Consider the following 22966-nt stretch of genomic DNA (forward strand, 5'->3'; position numbering starts at 1 on the left):
TTATTGCAAAGGAGAGGCAGCATTAGTATATTAGACGTGAATGAAAAATTAGAGAAAAAAATGAGCATGGGGATCACAATACTCATTATCACTATAGAAAAATATTTATTAAAATTTTATACGTGTAAAATGGAATCCTATAATGTTCTGTAATACCATCTAGTACCTTAGTAAAAATTACATATGTATATGGAGACATTTTTGTATATATATAACTTCTTACTCATATAAATATATACATACAAATGCTGATAATGTGTAGAGAAGCTATCACACATACACTGCTATTGCAATTATAAATTGTAAAAAACTATTGAAAGCAGTATGATAATATATAACCAAGCCATTAATATGATTGGATACATAAATCCAGTTTTTCTGCTTTGGAAATTTATCATGAGCAAATTATTCTATAGGAGGAAATTAAATTTGCATACGGTTTTTCCTTGGGATTTCCAAAATAAAATAACTGACAATAAGATTGCATCGCATATTTAAAGATGTACAAACTAACAAGAATTCTAACTACATAAAAATATAAAATATGGCCCTTATCTAGAAAAATATATGCTTTGTTTAAATAGAAATTATTACTGAATTATTAATATTTTGTGTCAAGGTGTCTAGTATTGAGAAATATCATCATTGTGTTTTTTATACATATTAAGAAAGTTTGTTAAAAGTAGTTAAATTTTATGAAATTTACAAAACATGAGAATAATGACATTTAAAAAAAACCACCTTTTTGACATTAGCTGGAGTTTAGAGCCTAGAGCACAGATCATACAGAAAAGAAAAGAGTGTGCCAAGGAAAGCAGGATACTGGGCTGGGAGAGGCTCGAGGATTAGAAAGGGGGCAGGTGAGGAGGGTACAGGGAGCCCAGATACCAACATGAGGGGAGCTCTAACCATTGAGGATTTGGAATTTACTCCACTGATGGGAGAAATGGAAAAAAAGATGCTTCTCAGAGTATGAAAGGTGACATGACTGAATGATGAATAAAAAAGAAAGAACAACCATGCACACATTCTAGAAATAGTTGATAATCTCTATAGGGATTAAGAGCTTGAAATCTGGTGTCAGATTCTCTTGGCTCAAATCCTGACTTCCAGTGTGATCTTGGGAAAATTCTTCAACTGCAGGGCATCAGTTCTCTCATCTGAAAAATGGGGATAATAAGAGAACCTACATCATAGGGTTATTGTGCAGATTAAATAAATACCCAGCAGATAATAAATGCTCGAACATAAATGTTATTGTTTGTACCAGAGATCAAGATTCCAACCCATTTCCTTCCCAGGAAAAGAAGCATGTTAATCCTTGTCACTTGACCCACTGGGTAATGGTGCGTTTATCCCTGCAACTTTCCAAATGATTCCTTGTTTCACTGCCCCAGTTAGCTGAGCCAGCAGTTGGCTGGAACTGCTGTGCCATTCAGCTAGAGAAGCAGGACCTGCTTACTGCCCTTCTTACCCCTTTTGTTACTGGCAGGTGCTTGATGACAAGCTACTCAGAGACAGGGAAAGAAGAGAATGCTCCAGAGATGACCTATTGCTCTGATCTCCTCCTGATCCATTTATGTCTGGAGAGATATTTACCCTGGGTTACGTGCCATTTCTCACTTTGAATCATGTCTCTTCCTTTTTCATAATTCTCCACCCCTACCTTTTCCTATAATGGCAAAATGACTTCTCCAGGCATGCAGCTAAGCTGAGTGACCTAACACGTCCTAGTGCAGGCAGATAGGTGTCTCTGTCCTATTTTCGGATAATTGTTGAAGTGGTGTCCTCTGATTTCTCTGACTGCTGCATGGTCTCCTTTCTTTGCTACAGATATGTTGCAGCAGTCAACAGCATAGAGAGACAGATGGTTACAAGTTGTAGTTCAGTTTTCATTTTAACTTTTGCTCTTCTGCAATTCTCTTCAGGGGACATGGTTCTCGCAGAGCCCTCACACCTCTCCCAGGGCCCTTTTCATTCACTAAAACATAGACAACTTTCCTTTATTGAAAAGTCTTTAGCTGACTTCAAATCCCTCCATCCCTGTTCTATTTCCATTGCCCCTTTACTAGGAGTCCAACAGCAAAACTGTGAAAGGTGAGGATTGTGTCATTGGAGACTTCTGTTTTCCCTTTTCTGTCCTGATTTTCTGTTTGGTGGCTGTCTTTTAATCGGTGTATGGTGCTCTCATACAGTCTCTGCTCAAGGCCCTCATGTTTGGGTCTTTCATGTAGTTTTCAGTATCTCCTTTTAGAACATCCATTCATACTGAAGTAACGACTGACTGCTAACAGATTGAAACGTTACCCCACCTAAAGGGTATCTTTCACTTAAACAATCATCTAGGTATAAGATTCCAATGGTGGCATTTCAGATGCAGTTCGAAGAAAGAAGCTGAAGAGTGAGTATAAAATGATTTAAAAACACAACAGATGCCTTCTTTTGCTCATTTGGTAATTCGAAGGTGATCAGGGAGGGAAAATTGGGATGATTAAATTATGGAAGCCCAAATTATTTTTATTTCTGATTATCTAGTATATCCTTAGCCTCTGCTCCATCCTTCTTCAGTTTCTTCCCTTGTCCTCCCTACATACATATATACCTTGAAGGAAGAAAATATACCAAATCCTGATGTAGCAGTGGTAATTTTTCATTACAGCACTACCGACTTTTTTTATTCTTTTAAAGTTTCTTAAAGTAATGTGCAATCTTGTAAAAATTCTTTGGGCCATTGTTATCTTAGAGAAACATTCTAAAATAACAAAGTTGCAAGCTGATTATTTATAAGATTTCACCACTATGCCATTTAATTTGTCCTGGATTCAAATGAGACAATATATGGGACTGTGTTTTCTAAACTGTAAAATGCTATAAAAATAATGTTTCAGTATTATAAATTTTGAAATAGGAAATAGCATAATAAAAGAAAGAGCAACATTCTAAACTGCCAGAAAGTATGTTTCCAAATCAGTTTCTGAGTGTTAGTGTTTCCTACCACTGAAGATGTGAAATAAAATTAAGAGAATTGAGAATAAGAACCGGCAATATCCCAAAAGATGAAAATACACCTGCAATGCTTACGTTTGTTTTAGTTTTACTAACTTAATGATCCTTGAGTGAGAAACTGGTGCGAAGAAAAATCTTATTAGAATCAGTACATTTCAAACCGCTCTTACAAATGAAGAAAATTATGAAGTCAAATGTGTTTCTTACTGTGGCTCAGAAATCACCCCAAGTTTTCAATTGTTTATTCACATAGTCATTCATTCCAAAAATATTGATGGAACTCATTGTGTGCTTGGTACCATCTTAGAATTCCAGGAAACAAGAATGAAGTCACGTTTTGAGACCTAACTTTCAGTCTAGTAGGATTCGTTAACGGGGTTAATTTTACTGTATGGTAAATCATAATAGAGATTTGTACAAGATTTTATGTGAAGACACAGAAGAGGTACTTGATGTGGAAGAGTTTTAGAAACAAGAGGGATTAGACAGGCCATGAGGAGAAGAGTGATTCTGGCATGAGGATGGGAGAGAGCCAGGCACCCAGGAGCAGCATGGGCACCTCAATGAGGGCTGCAGGAAGAAGTTGCCAAAGATGGCAATGGGTTGATAGTGAAGGCCTTCAATACATTACTCAAGTGTCTGGATTTTATTCTAAGGGCAATCACACATACAATTGATAGTTTTAAGCAGGAGAATGACATGAGAGTCTTGATGTGAGCACTTTTTTTTTTCTTTTTGCAGAGGAAGATGGATTGGAGACGATCATACTGAAGCTTAGGGGTGAGGCCAGTTGAGAGATTGTGGTAACTAGCCAGGCCAAAAATGAAGACAGCAATGATTATGGTGGTATAGCATTGATTTTGGTAGAAAAATCTTCAAATAAAATTAATTTTAATTAATTTAAAATACAGAGTAATGTATTATTTTGATGAAAAATGTCACAATAATAAAGGCTTAGAATTGTTATAAATGTAGAAATCCCTGTCACAAAGAACCAAAGCCACATACACAGTCTCATAATCAACTGAAGAGTGAAAGCAAATGTATTAATTATTGTATTTAAAGCACACCAGCCCTCTAATTGATAGAAAATTTATGAGTTTTAAAAATTTCTGGACTGAACAGATAGATTGGTTTGCATATATACATAGCCAAGTTTCCACCCTACTGAAGTCACAGAAAACAATGAGTTAGAATGCTCCCAAGAGATACTTTAGTCCAATCTTTTCATTGAAGATAAGAGAATTGAGACCTCCGAGATTAAACCATTTGCAGGAGGTGATAGACCTCAGTAATAAAAGTGCTGGGACTGGTATCCAAATGCTTGACCTGGAGGGTAGGGCTCTTCTTCTTCTTTGTCTTTTTTTTTTGAGATTTTTTTAAAATTAAAATTTTGGGAGTGACACTGGTTAATAAAATCAAATAGGTTTAAAGTGTATGATTCAATAATACATCATATGAATGTTGCACTGTGTGCCAACAGTTTCCCAAGAAAAGCCTCTAAATAAATTCATGGGATGTGCATAACTATTGAAAAGAGAGACTTTTAAAAGTTTGTGGAAACTATAAAGAGTATTTTAAAAAGGCAACACCTGCTTTGTTATTAGAAGTTGGTCAGTTTTCCAGATTAACTGACAAGAAAATCTATGCCAATATCAGCAACTACTCTTTATATACTCACTTTCCAAAAATAATTTTGGAACCTAGTCAGGCTTCATGGTACCAGTATTCAAGTACATGTGATTTATATTGTTTTACTTTCTTACTTAAAAAATTAAAAACAGAAATATCAGTTTATTTAGGATTAGCAAGATACTTTATTTCATGAAGAAGATCAAATATGATGGGTTTGTGAACAAGTTATTCCATACTATTCATCAAATGATAGAAAAATTTAAAGGGAACCCCTTTAAGTGCTGGGAAAACAGAATTAAATTATCAATCTCATAATTTTTTCAGAAATATATTCCTGAATAAACACTAACTCATGTATTTTTCTATCTGTTATGAGTTATTAATAAGGTAAAATTAACTTAATAAGGTTCTTTATTGATCAGTTCTATATTTAATGTAATAAAAGCAATAAATACATTTTATGAGTTTTTAGAAAGTTTATTACGGATATTGGGAAAGTCTTGTTACCTACCTTTCCCCGACACCGGCTAAAAGAACAGACATGTTTGCATATGAAACCTGGATCCGCTTGGTACAAAATTTCAGTATTTGAAACAGTTAATGGCAAATCTCAATAAAAATTCATTTTGAAAGTATTCAATGCTTTTCGGAAATCAGGAAATCATATGTCACTTGTTAAAAGTTAATAGGTTTTGTTATATGACTTTGTGTATATATTTTGACTTTAAAACTTGCCAGTAGTTATTTGAAAAGACAGAAGCTCATGATTTATTTAAATAGATATTTTATTAATCAAATACTTTGGCCATTCGACATTTCCAAATGTTTTTTTAAAAAAAACGCTTTAAATACAAGCTGCAATTATAAAGTCATGAGACTGATTGACCTTTTTAACTAACATATTAAAATCTAAGCAGTCAAATGAGTGGTAATGCTTTAAGGTAATAATTATGAGGCCTTTTCCTAAAGATGCTGTAATGGCCTAAGATAGTTTTAAAAAGTCTCTTTTGAGGCTACCTTAAAAAAAAAATGAGTTTCATAATTTATTCATTTGCTCTGGTCCCCAATAGTATTCCAGTTTGATCATCCTTTATATTTACTAGTCCTGGCAATTTGGAAAAATAAAATTAATCTTCATTGAGAGAATATTTGTCATCCATGAAGATATTCAAAGGAATGTTAATTCAGGTTCTGAGAGTAATTCTGAAATTTGACCATTTATACACTTTTAAGTTGTGTAAATTATAGGAACCACTCACAACATAGGCAACTTTTGTATATGCCTATCATTTTGGAATAATGAGATTTTTAAGACAACAGCGACTGAAAACATTGAAATAGGATTCTAAAGTTCAAAAATGATAATAATTTTATACTGTGTAACAAAACCCATATTAGACAACGTATTAAAAGTTTGTAGCTGTTAGTGTTTAATTTATATATAAATCAGTAGCATGGGCCCAACAAGTTGACAACTTTCTTGTAAATCTACATGAATCACTGTAGTTAAAATTGTACTTATGTGTCAGAAATAGCCTTTATTGTAAAATATTATTAAATTGCACCAATACTACTTGAAGGTAAAGTGAAACATTAACAGGAATGCAGCATACATGTTGAATTTCTGGCTAGATGAAATAAGAATTAGATACAGATTATTTTATGATCACACCCAGATAAACATTAGTTATAAAACATTTCAGCGTTTTTCTTGGAAAAGTTAGAAAGAAAAGCCTAGTATATTGCTCTTTTACATTCTATCCCCAGAGAAGATATATATGCTTACATAATCAAGACAGTGCAATCTCACCAATGAAGTTCCTGGTGAAACATACATTTACTCATTCTATATATTAGCTCAATAAGATCATAAATATAATAAAAGTGCTTTAAAGCCATCTAATTAGAGCAACATTTAATATTAAGTGCAAAATATACAGTAAAATAAAACATCTTGTTAAATAGGCCCATAGGTTAACAATATCTTATTTAAAGGAACCCATTTGCTTGAATCTATTTTCACATTTATTTTACTATATTTGATAGCCCCTATCACCACTGTACAGTTTCATTATTGCAATCTCTAGGATATTTGTATATCTTATTTCTGCTAAGTATGTCCATGACTTTACCTGCCAAGGCAATTTAAAAAATATTACTTCCAGAGGTAAAAAAAAAAAAAAAAAAAAAAAAAAAAAAGAAAGAAATGCTCTATTTTTATGACAGTTGTAGATAAAACCATTATATTATTTGTGAGAAATGTCCCTTGATCATAATAAATTCATCATGATAAAATGTATATTTTTATACTAAAGCAAAAACTGTCTGCCTTTAAAATTAAGTGTTGCCAACCTACTGCAATATTCTCATTATAAAGTTAGACATGAAATCCTTGATTATTAATGAGAAAAGCATTATTTGGAAAGATTTGCCAATAAACATTTCTAACTGTGGTTTCCCATCTTAACAGTTTTCTTAATTAGAACAGTTGGGGAATGAACAGAACAGTAGTGTTTTTATGTTATAACAACAAAGAAGTATTACAGTATCCGAATCTCCAGACCTGGTGTCCAAGTGTTCAGTCATGGCTCAGTTGCAAGCTGACAGAGGAGAAGATGCGTCCTACACTCGTGGACAATGGGGCAATGAGAACATCTGTCACACTCTTCCATATCGTCTGCACTGAAGGCAGGACCATTAGGCAGGTCTTGACAAAAGGCATTATAATCCTGGAATGGAGGAAGACAGATGTATAAGGATTATCGGTGTTACCAAATAAGGCCACTGACTCTTGCATATGTGTGAAAAGATATAATAATGGCCTAATTCATCTAAATTTGGTTGAACATTTGAAACAAATAAATAAAAATGACCTACATAATGACGAGATACACAGAAGACATATTGCTTAAAGAAACAAACAGGCATGTAGATGAGAAACAATAATCTTTCCATTGGTGCTATCTGAATCAGTAAAACAAAAAAATAAATAAAATAGTGAATTTATCCACCGGATCTCTGCCCCTAAACATTAATCTGCTAAACTCTTCATACTTCCCTGTGGTTGTATTTCCTGAGCCTTTCCTTTCACCTCATTCTGCTTCCCTCTCCCCTGGGCCAGGCAGGGTTGGACACTTCTTTTCTTTGTGTTTCTAAAGTACTGAAACAAAACTTCATAATGCTCAAATTTACCAAAAAGTATCATAAATTAAGCCTAATGGTTCTGTCTTTTCTACTAGAAGTTCTTTAAGTGAGGCCATCCTTGACCCTTGGTAAATGTTGGAGCTGAAGTGAATTTATCATTCTGTTATCGTTTATTTTTATTTTCCATAGTAATTATATACACTGAAAAAGGCTGTGTGGTATAGTTAAAAGAGCCCTGCAATGATATCAGAACTCTTAGGCAGGAAAAACTAGACTTTTCTGAAATTATTTTTTCCATATGCCTTTTCTTAACATAACTACATATTCTCATATTCCTCAGGCTGGTTTTCTGTATAATCCTCTGAGTAATGTTTTCTGTTGCAGTGGTGCTCTTTAAGCACAGAAATGTCCATAAATTCTCAGGCATTGCTGATAGCCTCAATGGAATTTTTACTATTACCTGGATAGGTACAAGGAAATAAGGTTGATTTTCTTGATTTGCTATTAAAATGTAATTTTAAATAAAAGTCTGTAGTACTTAGCCTAAAGTAAAGGAAAGATAAGAGAACTGTCTGACTGGGTCATTTTTAGAATACTGAATTATTCATATTGTCTTAACTTGTGTTTTGTTCCAAGCGCTAAAGACTTGAAGCAATCTTTAAAGAGAATTAATTACTAGGTGTTTCAGAGCTAAATAGGTGAATAGAAACCTGAATGATGGCAACTTTTGACCTCTTATTCCATTACATTTCTCATTTTATCTGTGGCTTTGGGTAAATCACTACAAATTAAAGTAAGAACAGGAAATCTTACAGATTGGCTATCAGTATTAACACGTATGCACCCTTGAGATGTCTATATAATCCTGTCATTATAATGAATAATAAATAGAACTATTTCGAAGTCAGAATACATAATGAAAACAATTATAACAAAATAATCTCAAATTCACAAACTATAAGACTTAAGTTTAGATCAGAAAGCTTCTTAACCAAATCCACTTCATTCAGAAAATATTTCACTTTCTTTTCTTCCTTAGGCTAAGGAATTTTCTATCCCCATAACTTGTTAGGTGCCCATGTCCTAAGAGGGAATTAAACTCAGGACAAAAGTAGATTTTCCAGTTCAGCAGAGTGCTAGAGCCCACATTCAAGAACTTCAGTTTGTTCATAGGATGTGGTGCGCTCATTTAATTTTATTTTCTTTAAGTTGTTAAGTTGTTTTCTCACTACGGATCAGAGGACCCAATGATCCTCTGATAATGAAATCACGTCCTCAACATCCCAAATAGCTCCCTTTCTGAAACTCCAGGCAATTTGAATTGATCTAGTCTGATAATTTATAAGATTATATGTTTCTCTATTGAATAATAAAGCCCTTAGGACAAAGACTTTTATTTAGCTTTGTATTAACTATAGCGTCATGCAGATTGCATTGTTATAGCAGTTTGCTTCTGGGAAATGAAGCTGCTACTATTGCATTCTCATCAGTGGGACCACGCGTTTGAATTGCATCCCAGCAAAAATAAGGTGTAAGGGTGCTCCAGCCACATTTCTTTGATATGATTTACTTATGACCAATAACCTGCAGTTACCAACTGGAGGCTGTCTCAGGAGACTTGGATCCTAATGACGTAGGTACAACATCACCAGACTGAGTTCTGGGTATTTGTCGATGTTGTTGTTGTGTTGTTGTTGTTTTGTTTAAAGAATCTGAAATTGGATCAGTTTGTGATGATGTGATGTGGTTGGAAAACCCACTACTTCATATTTTCAGTTTTTGGTCACAAACTTCCTGGTAAAACAATAAACTCCCACCTTTTATCAAAAAAGAAAAAAAGGAAAGAAAAAAAAAAGAAAAAGGACAGAAAATAAAGAGAAACAGGTTTGTTCTCCTATAAAGCCTCTCCTTGATCCATTCTTACCATGTCACAGGAATGTAGTCTATTAATGATAAATCTGTTTAATCAAGGTATAAACTAACTTTTAAGCATTTTATTTGCAGTTACTCCTCTACTTGCAATCACGGCTGCTTGATGACAAATGTATGATGGTTAAATATTAATGTCGTACATGAATGTAATTTGAAAAACAAGCTAAAGTTAAATAATACATTTTATGTGGCTGAAAAAGAAGTGGTTTGATGATTCACCATTGGAAGCACTACATAAAAACGCCTATCATTCTCAGGAGAGCCAGGTGGAAAGAAGCATCATTTGGTTAATTGTAATTTTACTTATATCTTTCCACCATTTAGAAAATGAGAATGCTTTTGTTTTCAATTCTTCCACAAGTGCTTTAGAAAAACCTAGCTTTGTTGACTGTAAACACGGCACTCTATATTTCCAAATACCTTCATAGCCAACACTTCTTAATATGCTTTGTGGTTACTCAGTTTTTCATATTTTCGAAAGTGAGAAAATGACATAGAGGTTTAGAAAATTAGGAATCCAAAATTTTATAGGCTACTTAGGCATCTTTAAAAATCTATGTGCTAAATGTCAAAATATGAGCTACCTGTATACATCTGGCTTTTGTGGATCTGCTGATGTATAAAGGCAAAGATTTTCATTTCTTGTCAGTCTTTTGGCACTTTCAACATAGTTTAGTTGTTTATAACCTTTAATGATCAAAAGAATTGGTATTCATTGTTTATCCTTTACTTATTTGGTGAATTTTTATTTATTCTTTAAAAGCCTTTTAAGACTCTTCACTCTACAAACCTTCCCCATGTCTCCCTCCTCTTTGACAGATTTAAGTGAGTTTCTTCAGTACCCACTTCTACCTAGCCAGGTGCCCTGATATACTGGGAGGAAGCTGAAGGCAGATCCTCTTATTCATCCTGGGCCCAGTGCCCCACACAAACTATTCAATAAATTTCCTTGGTTGCACTAAACAGCTAGCTAACTGACTAACGAAATTGATTCAGATGATAAAGGGGAATGAGAATAACTTTATAACTTTTAACAATGGTCTGTGTTAGGGTATAGCAAATACCATATAAAGTGATTGGGAAAGGCACGGAGGCATCTGGAGTTATACATTTCACCAGGAAGGCCCTAAAGCACAAGCTCGGCAACTGTTGCCATACTAGAGATAATCTGAATGTTCTTCCTCAAGTGGATATCCTGTAAAACAACCAAACTTCTTGGTAAAATACATTTTCCTTTAAAAATTTTACAATGCTTTTAACTGTTCTCCAAAGATATGTGATGCATTTTGTGTTTGTTACTCAAAACATCTGATCAGTGTTTCTGTATTTATTTTCTCTTTAACTAGATGCCACTCCCATTTGTTTCTCATAGAAAAAAAGTTAACTTGGAGGCCTTCTCATTTCACTATCTTGCAGTTTGAGTTTTCATTCCTTTGTGGTTGGGGTGGGGGGGGTGCTCATCTTAACTGCAGCACCTTGAATCTCCTCTGGTCTCATCCTGGCCATTCCTCTATAGCACTGCTTAACAGGTCTGACATCCCTGTCCAGTGATATTGCCACTGGCATTCTGCTCAGAGGTTACTTTTGTTTTACCCCAAGCACAGGTGGTGACTGAATAAAAGGTGATGTTATAAATAAGAGCCCTGCCCAAAACCACAGGCACAAGTCATAACACAGCCCCATGAGAGAGCAGCCTGTGGCAGGAAGCTTGGACTCCAGTTAGCTGGGCCTTAGCATTCAAAGGAAAATCACATCCGAGGACAGAGGGACATTCCTTCTTCTATTTAAACTCCTAACTCAACCTATGAATCTAGAGAAAGCACACTGCCTTTCAAGGTCTTCCGTTATTATCACTGTATCTGGAGCTGATGTGAATTCCTTCCCCTGCAAGCACACTTGGGAGAGGGGAGGACAGAGGGCAGGTGGCAAAGAACATTCTTATATTTTAGAAAGCTTGTCCACCCCGTTATGCCCGTTCTCACCAGATGTGCAGACAGCTGAGGGTGGCAAAGAGAATTCCTGCAGCAAAGGCCAGGGGGATAGCCAGGAACACTGTCAAGAACTTGTAAATCACATATTTGCTGACTTCAAAGAGGGCATGGCTGCAGATCCACACTTTGTCAAAGGAGTGCGCAGACAAGGGCTCCGCGATCACATCTTCGAAGCCCACCTGCGGGAGAAGCAACAAGAAAGGACTTGCTGGGATGCCCTATCTTCTGTTAGGGTCACGGTAGGCGCACAGGAATTTGGCTAAGAATTCCTGGCTACGCAGGCAGCCAGCGGCTGGTAGATTCCAGGTCACGGACCCCGCGGGGGCTGACCCAGTGGTGAGGGTGAGGGGTTAGGACAGGGGTAGAGGGGACACCCGCATGCCCAGGCCGTGGCGGGGGCTTGGACCAGCCTCAGGCTCAGGTTACAACCCACCCCAGGCTTCACCTTGAGATGCGAGTTGAGTCTGTTCGGATCCCGATCCTGGCCAGAATCCGCGAACTTCTCGGGGTCGGCGTAGTCTACGCCGCTGTGGCGGCTGTAGGAGTCGTCGTCCATGAAGAGCTGGACGTCCGCCTTCTCAGTCTCCAGCCCCATAGCAGCCCTCGGTGCGCGGCGGCTGCAGCCCGGCTGGCGCGGCGCGGCTCCCAGCCGGCTGGGCCTCTCCTTCCCGCCGCGCCCAGCCCCGCCCCGCCTCGCCTCGCCTCGCCTCGCCCCGCGCTGCTCCGGCGGCGGCCGCTTTCCGCTCCCTGCTCCTGCTCCTGGCCCTGGCGCGACCCGAGCTCCTCCCCGCGGCCCGGCCACGGAGGCGGGGGCCGGACGCAGCCCGCGAGGTGGCTCCGGTCCCGCGCGCTCCGCCGCCGGGCCGGGTCCCCGCCAGCCCCCCTGGCCAAGAGCCCAGGAAATCGTCCCAACTAGGCACAGCCCGGGCCTGCTAGCCGGGCGAAGCGTGTCACGGGGACGAGGACCAGTATTCGCCCCACAGAGGCCTGGGTCACATCGCTAGACGCCTAGAACTGTGCTGCTTAAGAGCTGACAGGTTGTCCCAGGGATGATGGACTTACTGGAAGGAGGCAGGTTGGTGGTTAAGAGCCAGGGGTATAGAATCAGAGGGTCTGTCTTCTCCTCTTGGCCCTACGGTTTACGGTGTGTGCTACAGACCATCGGGGAACCTCAGTTTCCACCTTATAAAATGGGAGCAATGGTACCTCCTTCACAGAGCTATCGCATGAGAATTAAGAGTTAATTCGTGTAAAACTGTCACATGGTCCCTAACACACAGTATGCTTCTAATCTGCGTTGTTTCTGCTGCCCTGTGAGATAAGGAGCTATGACACACCTGACTGCCAGGCGACTCCGCAAGTGCCAGGGCACTCAGCGGTTTATCAGCGATTCAGCTATAACACTGCGCAGTGTGTGGAAGCGCGGTGAGGATATGGAGTTAGGTAAGTGAGTCCCCTGTTGTAGGAGTTTGTGCCTTCAGACTAGGAAGGGAGGTCTGATTCTTTTTCTTCTAAATTATAACTCGAATTTCCTTTGAATCAGACCCTATTCAAAGACTTCTGATATCTTCTAAGGTGCACTCACATCTGCCACGGCCTTTCAGGAACCATGTAAACAAACTCTCAGCATAAAGCCACACTGCAATAGATGAACCAGCTTGCTCACTACTCACTCAAAAGCTTTTAGAAGGGAGTGGTTTGCATGTTCATAAAGGGTGTAAGGGCTGTTGGAGTTAGATGTGTATTGGGGGAGGAAAAGGACTTAGTGGAAACTTGCCAAAAGCTAAATAATGGGTCTTAGACTTGAGGAGGGCCTGTAGCTTGATCATAGCCTAAGACATGGTAGGAACGCAGTTAGGTGGTGCTGAATACAGTGCAGTTGTAACTAGCTGCACACATCAAACCCCCTTTTGTGAACTCGATTTGAAGAATTACCTCTTCTGAAGGAAAAAAAGGCTATTTTTGAAACAATAACAATTACAAAAAAAGAGCAGGGTCTGAATTGGACAAGTATTTTGGACCCCAAACTCAGTATTTCTAATTAAGCAAAACTTACCTACTGCTACTACTGCATATGGATGACAGTGTTGGAACACTGTATAGTGTCGCACTTAGATCTCATGCCCCTCCTTATCTAGAGATGGCCCATCTTGCCCTTTCCCTTCTTTCTTATTTCTTCTTTCTTACTTTTCTCTCCCAATTTTATGTTCAATTAATTCCAAAGTGATGACTTAGACATTCTGCTTATTGTTTTTTCTGTCCTTCTCTACCTCCTCCATTCACCTGGACAGGCTGACTCTGAAAGTTAGAACTCTTCTGGAGTTTTTGCCCAACAACTGTTTATATCAAAGTGAATAGAAGACCTTAATCCTTAAGGAAATCTGTAATATCGATTACCAGGACATGGAAAATAAGTGAGTTTACGGCTAACTAAAAATTTGTTTTTCTTAAAATTATAACTCCAGATTTTAAGATATTTCATTCAAAGAAGAAAGTCATTCCTGTAGTGCTGATGGAAAATCTAGCATTAGGACTTCTTTCCTGTTTTTTTTTTGTTTGTTTGTTTTTGTTTTTGCCTGAGCATATTTCTATTTCCAATGGGGTTAGTAACATATTTGCAATAGTTTTTACAAGTAATTGCCCACCCCCCACCATCAGGCAGTGGGGGTAGGAGGCCAAGATAGGTGAAATTAACATGGTCTTAATGAGACAGCTTAAAGATTTATTTGTAATATGATAGCTATCCATGAAAAAATGTCTCTAAAACCTAAGTTAAAAGAAACCCATCTAGGTTTGTTCTATGTAGCATACGACTTAAGAGTAGGATGCATGCATGAATTCATTCATTTATAAATTTTTTATTGAGCACCCTGCCCCACTTCCAGTAGGTTGGGTCTGTGTGAGGTTCTTATTTTGATGAAATTCTTGTCCATTTCATCATTTTAGTACATACAGTTTTTGAGAGGAGGTATCAAAATGATTTTTCTTCTCCTATTAGTAAATGTTCGGAAAATCTTAACTACTATTGTTTGCAAGGAGTTTAAAACAGTGATTATCATAGCAAATGGCATACTGTGTCCACTAATTCAGGGGTCCCCAACCTCTGGGTCATAGATGGGTACCAGTCCATGGCCTGTTAGGAACCAGGCCGCACAGCAGGAGGTGAGCGGCAGGTGAGCTAGTGAAGCTTCATCTGTATTTGCAGCCGCTTCCCAGCACTGGCATCACTGCTTCAGCTCCAGCTCAGATCATCAGGCATTAGGTTCTGATAGGCGTACCAGTCCCCGATGCCAAAAGGTTGGGAACCACTGCTCTAACTGGAGGGAAGATCTTCCAGGAAGGGAGAAGAGAGGAGGTTAGTTGGAGCTAAATGGCTGAGCACACTCTAGTATCTCCCAGACCACAGGCTTACTCTCCAGTAAGCCTTCTTTAATTTTTTAAAACATTGCCCAATGATCAAAGGAACTAAAAAAATTTCATAATAAATCTATACTAGTGTATTTATCTTCTGGCTGTTATCATAGCTTCTGACAAGAGGGCTAGTTTTCAAATGGCATATCCATATATTTGAAGAACAACAACTTGATAATAGATTAGTATTTGTGAGTAGGATAGTTTATAACTATTTTGTTCCTTAATATTCTCAGCTTAGTGTCTAAAAAAGAGGGTTACTTTTCTGGTTCATTGAAAATATTATGTGAATGCTTTTAGGAATAAAAATATCTTTTCCCCCTTTTTTTAGAAATGATAAATGCATCATTTCTTTTCCCTATGTAGTTTCATAGGGAACTACATTTTACAAAGGGTCTGTTTTTCAAATTGCCTTTGCGCAAACTGGTTATTAATGAACATAATAATGACTCTTGATTTCACCATTATTTAAAGCATTGAGATTAGACCAGAGTTTCTCAGCCTCGACACTATTGATATTTTGGACAAGATCCTTCTTTGTTGTGGGGGCTGTCTTATGCATTGCAAGATGTTTAGCAGCATCCCTGGCTTCTCCTCCACTAGATGCCAATAGCACTCCCCAGTCATGACAACCAAAAATGTTTCCAGACATTGCCAAATGTTCCCTGGGGACCAAAATTGCCTTTTCCCCCTTTTCTGGGCTGAGAACCATTGCATAAGACATTGTCAAAATAATTCTTTATGTGAATGGGGAAATTTAAGCTCCAGCTGTCCATTTATAAACACATGCTGAAATCTCAGAATTATAATACCAATTTGTCAGAAACTCCAGGGATTTTTGAAATTAAGTTTAAGGATATTTGTTTGCCATGTAATATTTTCAGAAGAACTAGTTACCACCAATTAATAGCAAGTTTTCAATACAATGTTAGTATTATTTGAGAGATACGTATATCTCAGTAAGAGAGTATCAAGAAGCAACTGCTAGGCCCTGGCTACCTTCCAGTCTCCTGCGCTTTCCTAACAAAGGAAGGACTGTTTGAATAATTATAGCTGGACAAACAGAGATTTGGGACTTCTTGATTCCATCTCAGGACTGTAAAATTTAGTAATTTTTGACACTCTTCGGCCACTGAATAGCTTTTGCAAGTTTTAGGTGACCTGAGGAGTCCACAGGCTTGTTAGTGGAATAGCCAGGCTGTTGCTTACCATGTACTTTAAACATCCTTTCCCAGACTTGCTTGCTGTCAGCAAGGACAAAGCTTGAGAAATCTAGAAAGACCTGTAGTCCTATAGGAGCCATTCTCTGCGGATAGTGGGCTTTGCATGAACTATGCCTTGCAGAACTCCTAATCTCCTACTCCTTCTTTGTCAATGTATCTTTTCATCTTCTTTCCCTTCTCTCATGTCCTTGCAATTATCCCCTCCCCAATGCACAGGACCCCCCTTCCACCCCCCAAAAAAGATCGGATTTTTAAAAGAAACAGATTTTTTAAAGTCTGTTATTAAAGTTATTCAATAATCAACTTTTGTGGAATTGTGCCAGAGAGTTTTATAGCCTTTAATGAAAGCTTGTTCATTTTTTTTTCTTACCTATCACTTTTCTTTTTGGCTACATTCTGGGTAAAATTAGCCTTGTACCAGTGAACCAGGGAATTTTTGGTTTAATATTAAGGCATAGTAGCTTTTTGTAGTTGGTATCAGCTTAATGTCCTGAGTATTTTAAATAGCACCTCCTCTGGCCAAACACCTCTTTTCATACTCAAGAATTTTCAGAATTAACTGTTTGGGACTACTCGGATCTTAGAAATAGATGGGGAGGAAGGTATACTCTTGAAAAGTCTATATTCACAATTAGAGCTGATAAGATAGGTCATTCCATTCTCATTCAGAACAATGTATGACAAGTAATTTTAGATTTATTTTATCCTGTTTTCCATAAGTAAAGGATGTTCCTGTTTAATCTTTTGAGTATCTCATTAATTTCTGGAATACTGTATATATAAATGAAACATCTCCATAGAACTTTGATAGTTTATCTTTCCCAAACATGAAATAGGCACTAATTAACTTATGGTGAGCACTAATTTTGAAATTAAATTCTTAATAAGTATAACTCCCTCTATATTCAAATGAAAACGCATTTCTGCAAAGCTGCCAAAGTCTCATGTTTTCCAAATACCAACGGAAATATTCACAGTAAGATTACTAGTTACTAAAACAACAGATCTGGAGGTTGTTTTCTTGATTTAGAGTTTTATTTTGGACAAAAAAGTTATCATAGCTCAATTTGAAGCCTTCGTTTTTTCTAGTAATTCTTTTTACAACTATTAGTCTACTTTCATTTAGAGTAAATGCCAATTTTAAAAAAATAACATAGCTAATTTCATTAGTCAAGAGAAAAGAAATGTTAGGAAGGTTTTTTTTTTAAATTTTAGTTTTTACAAATTTTTATCTTATTGCATATTTCCAATAGGAGAATAAAGACAAAAACACAGACTGTTTTCCACCTTGTTCTTGTAAATTATGGTTTCAGTGTCTATTAGGTGACTTTTAATGCTTGAGAGAATAACCTGGGAATCAAGAGCAAAAAGAGTCCAGCTGCACAGAGCAGATGGAAGACTGGGATGCTGCCAAGGGGCTGGGCAGAAGAATTTTTAGATTATATTTTCCTATCAATAAATATCTTGGAAGAATTTTGTTTCCAGAGAATTTGCTAAAAGAATGTTTGTCTATTTCTGTTCTGTGGCTACATGAAACTGTAAGGCAGATTTCTACACTACATAAAGGCATACAATAAATTAGACTACTTAGGTGTCTGTATCCACTCTTTCTGAGCCACTGAAGCCCACGTTGGCCCTCACTTTCTCTCAACTGCTTATCAAATTTTAGATTCCCTGTTTAGAACAGCGAGAGGATTAGATCTAAAAGTAGATATTAACAAGTTTATTCTATTAAATACATTATAAGTAGGACTTGGCATTCTTGTGTATCTGAATAAGATAATTCTCTACAATTAGCAAATACAATAATACAATTAGCAAACAAATTGTATTATTTCAAAACCAATTTTAGTAGATGTTTGCATTTTCTTAAAAAAAAAGGGATCCTTCAGGGCATTCAAAATATTCTCATCATGCTAACATGGAGAGAAACAACACACTTTTCATTGAAATATATACTGTTTCCTATAACATCTGTATTTATGTTACCATCTCATTTTTGAGAAATGATAACAATTATTTATCAAATAGATAGTGACGATGTCCCCTTTAACAGTGAATGAATATAAAATTCTGCTTTCACTTATTATCGCTCTATATACATTCACATTTTACTAACAAGCATGCTTTTTTTTCCCTTTCTTTCTAAAAAGTATTGTGTTCATTGGAAGCTCTTGGATAAACAAGTCACTGAAAATAAATTTAGTAAAACACTGTGGTCCTGAAAAACTGCATACTACTTTATTTGGAAATAGTAGAATTCACAGAATGTTGCTGTAAAGGGCATGCTACTCAAATTACTCGGTTCTGAAGACTCTTACTATGAAAGAGAAGTATTTTCTGAAGGAGTAGAGCACAAATAGCTAAATGTTTAGGCCAAAAAAATAGAGTTATTATTTTATCATTTTGGAAAAGCCTATCTACTTTCACTGTGTATGTATTGCAGGTCTTTTTCATTAAAAAAGTAGCATAATAGAAGAAATGAGAGGTGACAAATGAACGACTGTTAGGTTTAAATTATTTATAACTATGGGATACCAATTGTCTATCAGAGTTGGACTGTCTTTTAGGAAAAGATTAAAATGCAGTTAAGTTCCTTTTAGGTGTAGGCAGATATTTTAGCATATTATAACTTACTTTAGGAGCTCATACTCTTGCCATGGATCTTATTTTTCCCTTAGTTTCTTCAGTGTTTTCTTGGTTGTTTTTTTACTGCCAGAGAAACTGTTTCCATGAAAGAACTGTTTCCCTTTCATTCCCCTTTCCTCCTCTTCCTTTCTCTCTCTTCCTTGCTTTCTTGCTCCCTTTCTTTCCCAAACCCTGTTTTTCTCAGTCACAATCCTGCTCACTAACAATGTCTCAGAGTTGGGAGGAATTTCAGAAGTTCCAGATCAGTGATCACCTACCAATAGATCTTCATAAGTGAGCACACAAGCTCTATCGCTCTATTGGAATATTCAGCAATGGCAATTACTTTATAAAGCAACCCAAATACAGTTATATTGTTGTTATAAAGTTCGTCATTATTTGTGCCAGGATTATCTATCTGAAATTTCCTCCTTTCTTCTCTCTCTTTCTCGCCGTCCCTCACCCTCTCCTCCTTTTCCTTCTTCTGCCCCACCCCCTAATCCCACCCCCTGCCTTCCTCTCCACACATTACATTAATCATCTTCTGATTTCAGTGTTTTAAGTGTGAAAGGTCAGCCATCAAAGTATTTGAAAGCAGTTTTTAAACACCGACCTTGCCCCTACTAAGTCCCTTTTCTAGTTAAACAGATTCATTTCCTTCAGTTGTTCTTTGTGTGTCACTATTTCCAAATGCTTCTTGTAATTTTCTTTTTCTCTGAAACATCACTGAAAAAATTGCATTTAAAGTATAACACTTGGTCTGGGGGCTGAGTGGCGCAAGGAGCAAGAATACTACATTACCTTCTTTGTATTGATTTGTAGACTGATTTTTTTTTTTTTGGCTGATTTATCTTAGTGCTTATTCAATTAATCCCACTGGCTAGTAAAATCTTTTGTACTCATTTGTATTTTGGTTAAATCACACTGCTAATATGAAGTAATAGGTTATTGGAACCTAAGAGGATGACATTATTCCTATTAAATGGTATCATGCTTTTTCTTACTTTTGACCCTGTTAATCTGTGATTTTGCTCAGACCTTTATCAGTAGTCACTGATAAAAGGTTGATCAAAACAGGGTTGAGAACTGAGTCATGAATCATTCCACTTTAATGACTATAAATACTATCCATGTGTTGATAATTTCTAAATTTATAGCTCTAGCTGTGCCTGTTTCCAAGCTTCAAATTCATGTGTCCTGCTGACAAATATGACATCTCAAACTTCATGTGTCTTAAAAAACTTAGCTTTTGATTTCTACCCCCAGATCTGACCCTCTGATCATTCTCATCACACAGTTGGTTGAACTCAGAACTTAGGAGTCAGTTTTAATTCCTTCACTTCCCTCATTGTCTTCTTCCCCACAAGGCTGTTAGTTCTACCTCCAAAACTAATGCTTTCTCCTTTTATTTTCACTTCTTCTCCTGGTCTAAGTTTATATCTTACCTGAATCATCTCAATAGGTTCCATGTTTGATTCGGCTTCTACTCTTCTCCCCAAAATTGCTTTCTTCAAACGATCTGTTAATCTATAACTATTGCCAAAAGTCTGTTCATTTAGAACTACAATATAATACAGCAATTCCACTTCTAGGTATTTATCTGAAGGAAACAAAAACACTAACTTGAAAAGATATCCCTGTGTTCACTGAAGCATTATTTGCTATAGCCAAGACATGGAAACACAACTTAAGTGCCCATCAAGAGACGAATGGATAAAGATGTAACATATGTGTGTGTGTGTGTGTGTGTGTGTATATAATATGTATAACATGTATATATAATGGAATATTATTCAGCCATAAAAAAGACCAAAATTCTACCACTTGTGACAACATGAATGGACCTTGAGGCTAGTATGCTAAGTGAAATGAATCAGACAAAGATCTCGCTTAGACATGGAATCTAAAAAAAGAAACCAAACTCATAGATACAGAGAACAGATTGGTGGTTGCCAGAGATAGCAGTAGGGTGGGGTGGGTAGGTGAAGTTGGTGAAGGGGGTTAAACTTCCGATTAAAACAAATATGTCCTGGAGATGTAACGTATAGCATGGTGATGATAGTTAATACTGTATTATGTATTTGAAAGTTGTTAAGAGTAGGTCTTAAAAGTTCTCATCACAAGAAAAAAAGCTTGTAACTATGTCTGATGTTGGATGTTAACTAGACTTATTGTGGAAAAGGAAAAAAGAAACACACAACTTGATGAATATTCTTGTTAAAGTATAATTTATGTATATCAAAGCGACCAAATAATAGATATATAGCTCAGTGAGTTATTAGAAGGAAAAGATGCCCTATAACCTCCACCTAGATCAAAAAATGGAACATCACCAGACCTCAGAAGTCGGTCTTATCCCATGTTCATCACCATCCTCATCTCCTTCACACAAATAACTGTACTTTAACATGACGCATTAGACATGCCTGTTTTAAATTTTACATAAAGGAGATCATATATAATATTCTTTTGAGTCCAATTTGTTTCATTAAGCATGACTATGAGATATATCCATATTGTATAATGGAGTCGTTCTTTCATTTTCATTTCATCTCATTTCATTACTGTGGTGTTTCACCACAATTTATCCATGCGAACGTAGATGGATATGTGGGTTGTTTCCTGTTAGGGGCTACTGTGAATAATGTTGCTAGGGACATTTCTGAATATGTCTTTTGGTGCAGCTACTGACAAGTTCCTGTTGGTTTTATATCTAGGAGAAGATTCACTGAGTTAAAGGGTAAATGTATGTTCAATTATAGTAGATATTTCCAATTTCATAAAGTCATTATAGTAATTTACACTCCCACCAGCACTGAATGAGAATTCCAGTTGCTCCACATCCTCATCATGTACATACACAATTTGATTTGATATGTATGTATGTATGTATTTTAACTTAATTTTTAATTATTATTTTTAAAATTAATGAATTAATGTTTTTATGGTGACTTTGGTTAACGAAATCTAGTAAGTTTCAGCTGTACATTTTCAACTTGATTTTAAATAGCAAAAAACAATTTTAAAAATTAGATAATTCAATAGGAATAGAAGAATATATTAAGGTTGGCAATGTCAAGAGTGAAAGGTGAACGATCCCTCCTAGAATCAGGAGGTAGATGAAAAGCATAATTGAATATTGGTTTGAGACTAATATTCTTTCCAAGGCACAGGTCACTGGAGAACATCCTCTCACAGAAATACACAGGGGCCAGAACAATCAGCCTAATTAAAATGTCTCTTTGGAGAGTGGGAAATGCATTCTTATTCACTCTACTTGCTTCCTGGGAAGAAATAATATCAAGTGTTAGAGGAGACACCTAGCTTTTACAAATCGTCTTTTAAAATATATTATTATAAGTGAGTAGACTATTTTTCTCTGAACATATGGACATAACCAATATCACAATTCTTCATTTATGTATCCGTGACTTCTATATTTCTTTTGTCTTTGCTGTCTTTTCAGTATAATTACTCACCTGGCTTTTATCTTCCCCAGACATATATGTTCCATTTTAGCTTAGCTGCATACACTTTTTAAAAATATATAAATCTGCAGCACACTTACAAATTTTCAATTTAATGTCTAGTGATGGCTGTTGAGAAATACTGATCTAATTTCTTGATGACTCTGTTTAACTTTCATGGTATAAGGCCAGTGTTAGCATCGCAAGTCCAGACCAAAATATTTCTGAGAGTGAAAAGAGGCTACTGTTGTTATTACATCAAGACAATCAGCAGAGACAGAGACTGTTCTGAGAAAATTAAGATCTGTTGCCATCAAAGCTTGACAATAATCCTCAGACTATCTTTCCTCACTTCCAGGGCTAAGTAAAGATGGAGGACACTAATCTGGTTGCCTTGAAGGGATGGGAGTTGGTCAGGAAAGGAGGAAAGGAGAAAAGAAGAATCACCCACCCTCAAAAAAGTATGTAGTAGAAAAAACCATGAGTTTAAATTTAAGTTTTCCTATTCTAAAAATCACTAGCTGTTACT

At 36.7% G+C, this 22966-nt stretch overlaps 1 protein-coding gene and 1 long non-coding RNA gene across 8 annotated transcripts in view; one reads left to right on the forward strand and one right to left on the reverse strand.

Annotated features, from left to right (window-relative positions):
- Positions 1–81: 81 nt before the first annotated feature.
- On the reverse strand, positions 82–12399 carry CAV2 (caveolin 2). 3 transcript variants are annotated; one of them, XM_039861010.1, is made up of 4 exons: positions 12154–12399; positions 11700–11887; positions 7205–7370; positions 82–1160 (listed from the first exon to the last, which is right to left on the reverse strand). In XM_039861010.1, the coding sequence occupies exons 1-3, from the start codon at positions 12301–12303 to the stop codon at positions 7220–7222; spliced, it is 489 nt and encodes a 162-aa protein (XP_039716944.1). In that variant the 5' UTR covers positions 12304–12399; the 3' UTR covers positions 82–1160; positions 7205–7219. The 3 variants fall into 3 exon arrangements, with proteins under 3 accessions (XP_039716944.1, XP_039716945.1, XP_039716946.1); XM_039861011.1 differs by having other exon boundaries at positions 82–1186; XM_039861012.1 differs by lacking the exon at positions 82–1160 and adding an exon at positions 4024–4368.
- A 105-nt stretch (positions 12400–12504) lies between these two features.
- LOC120601229 (uncharacterized) overlaps positions 12505–22966 on the forward strand; it is an 82039-nt gene continuing 71577 nt past the window's right edge. For 3 of the 5 annotated variants that reach the window (XR_005652399.1, XR_005652400.1, XR_005652401.1), the window contains exons 1-2: positions 12505–13151; positions 22796–22898. This is a non-coding gene — a long non-coding RNA (uncharacterized LOC120601229). The remainder of the gene's footprint in view (positions 13152–22795; positions 22899–22966) is intronic. The other 2 variants (XR_005652397.1, XR_005652398.1) reach the window with 1 other exon arrangement.

Source organism: Pteropus medius, unplaced genomic scaffold (assembly GCF_902729225.1).
Source record: "Pteropus medius unplaced genomic scaffold, Ma_sr-lr_union100, whole genome shotgun sequence".
Taxonomy (NCBI): domain Eukaryota; kingdom Metazoa; phylum Chordata; class Mammalia; order Chiroptera; family Pteropodidae; genus Pteropus; species Pteropus medius.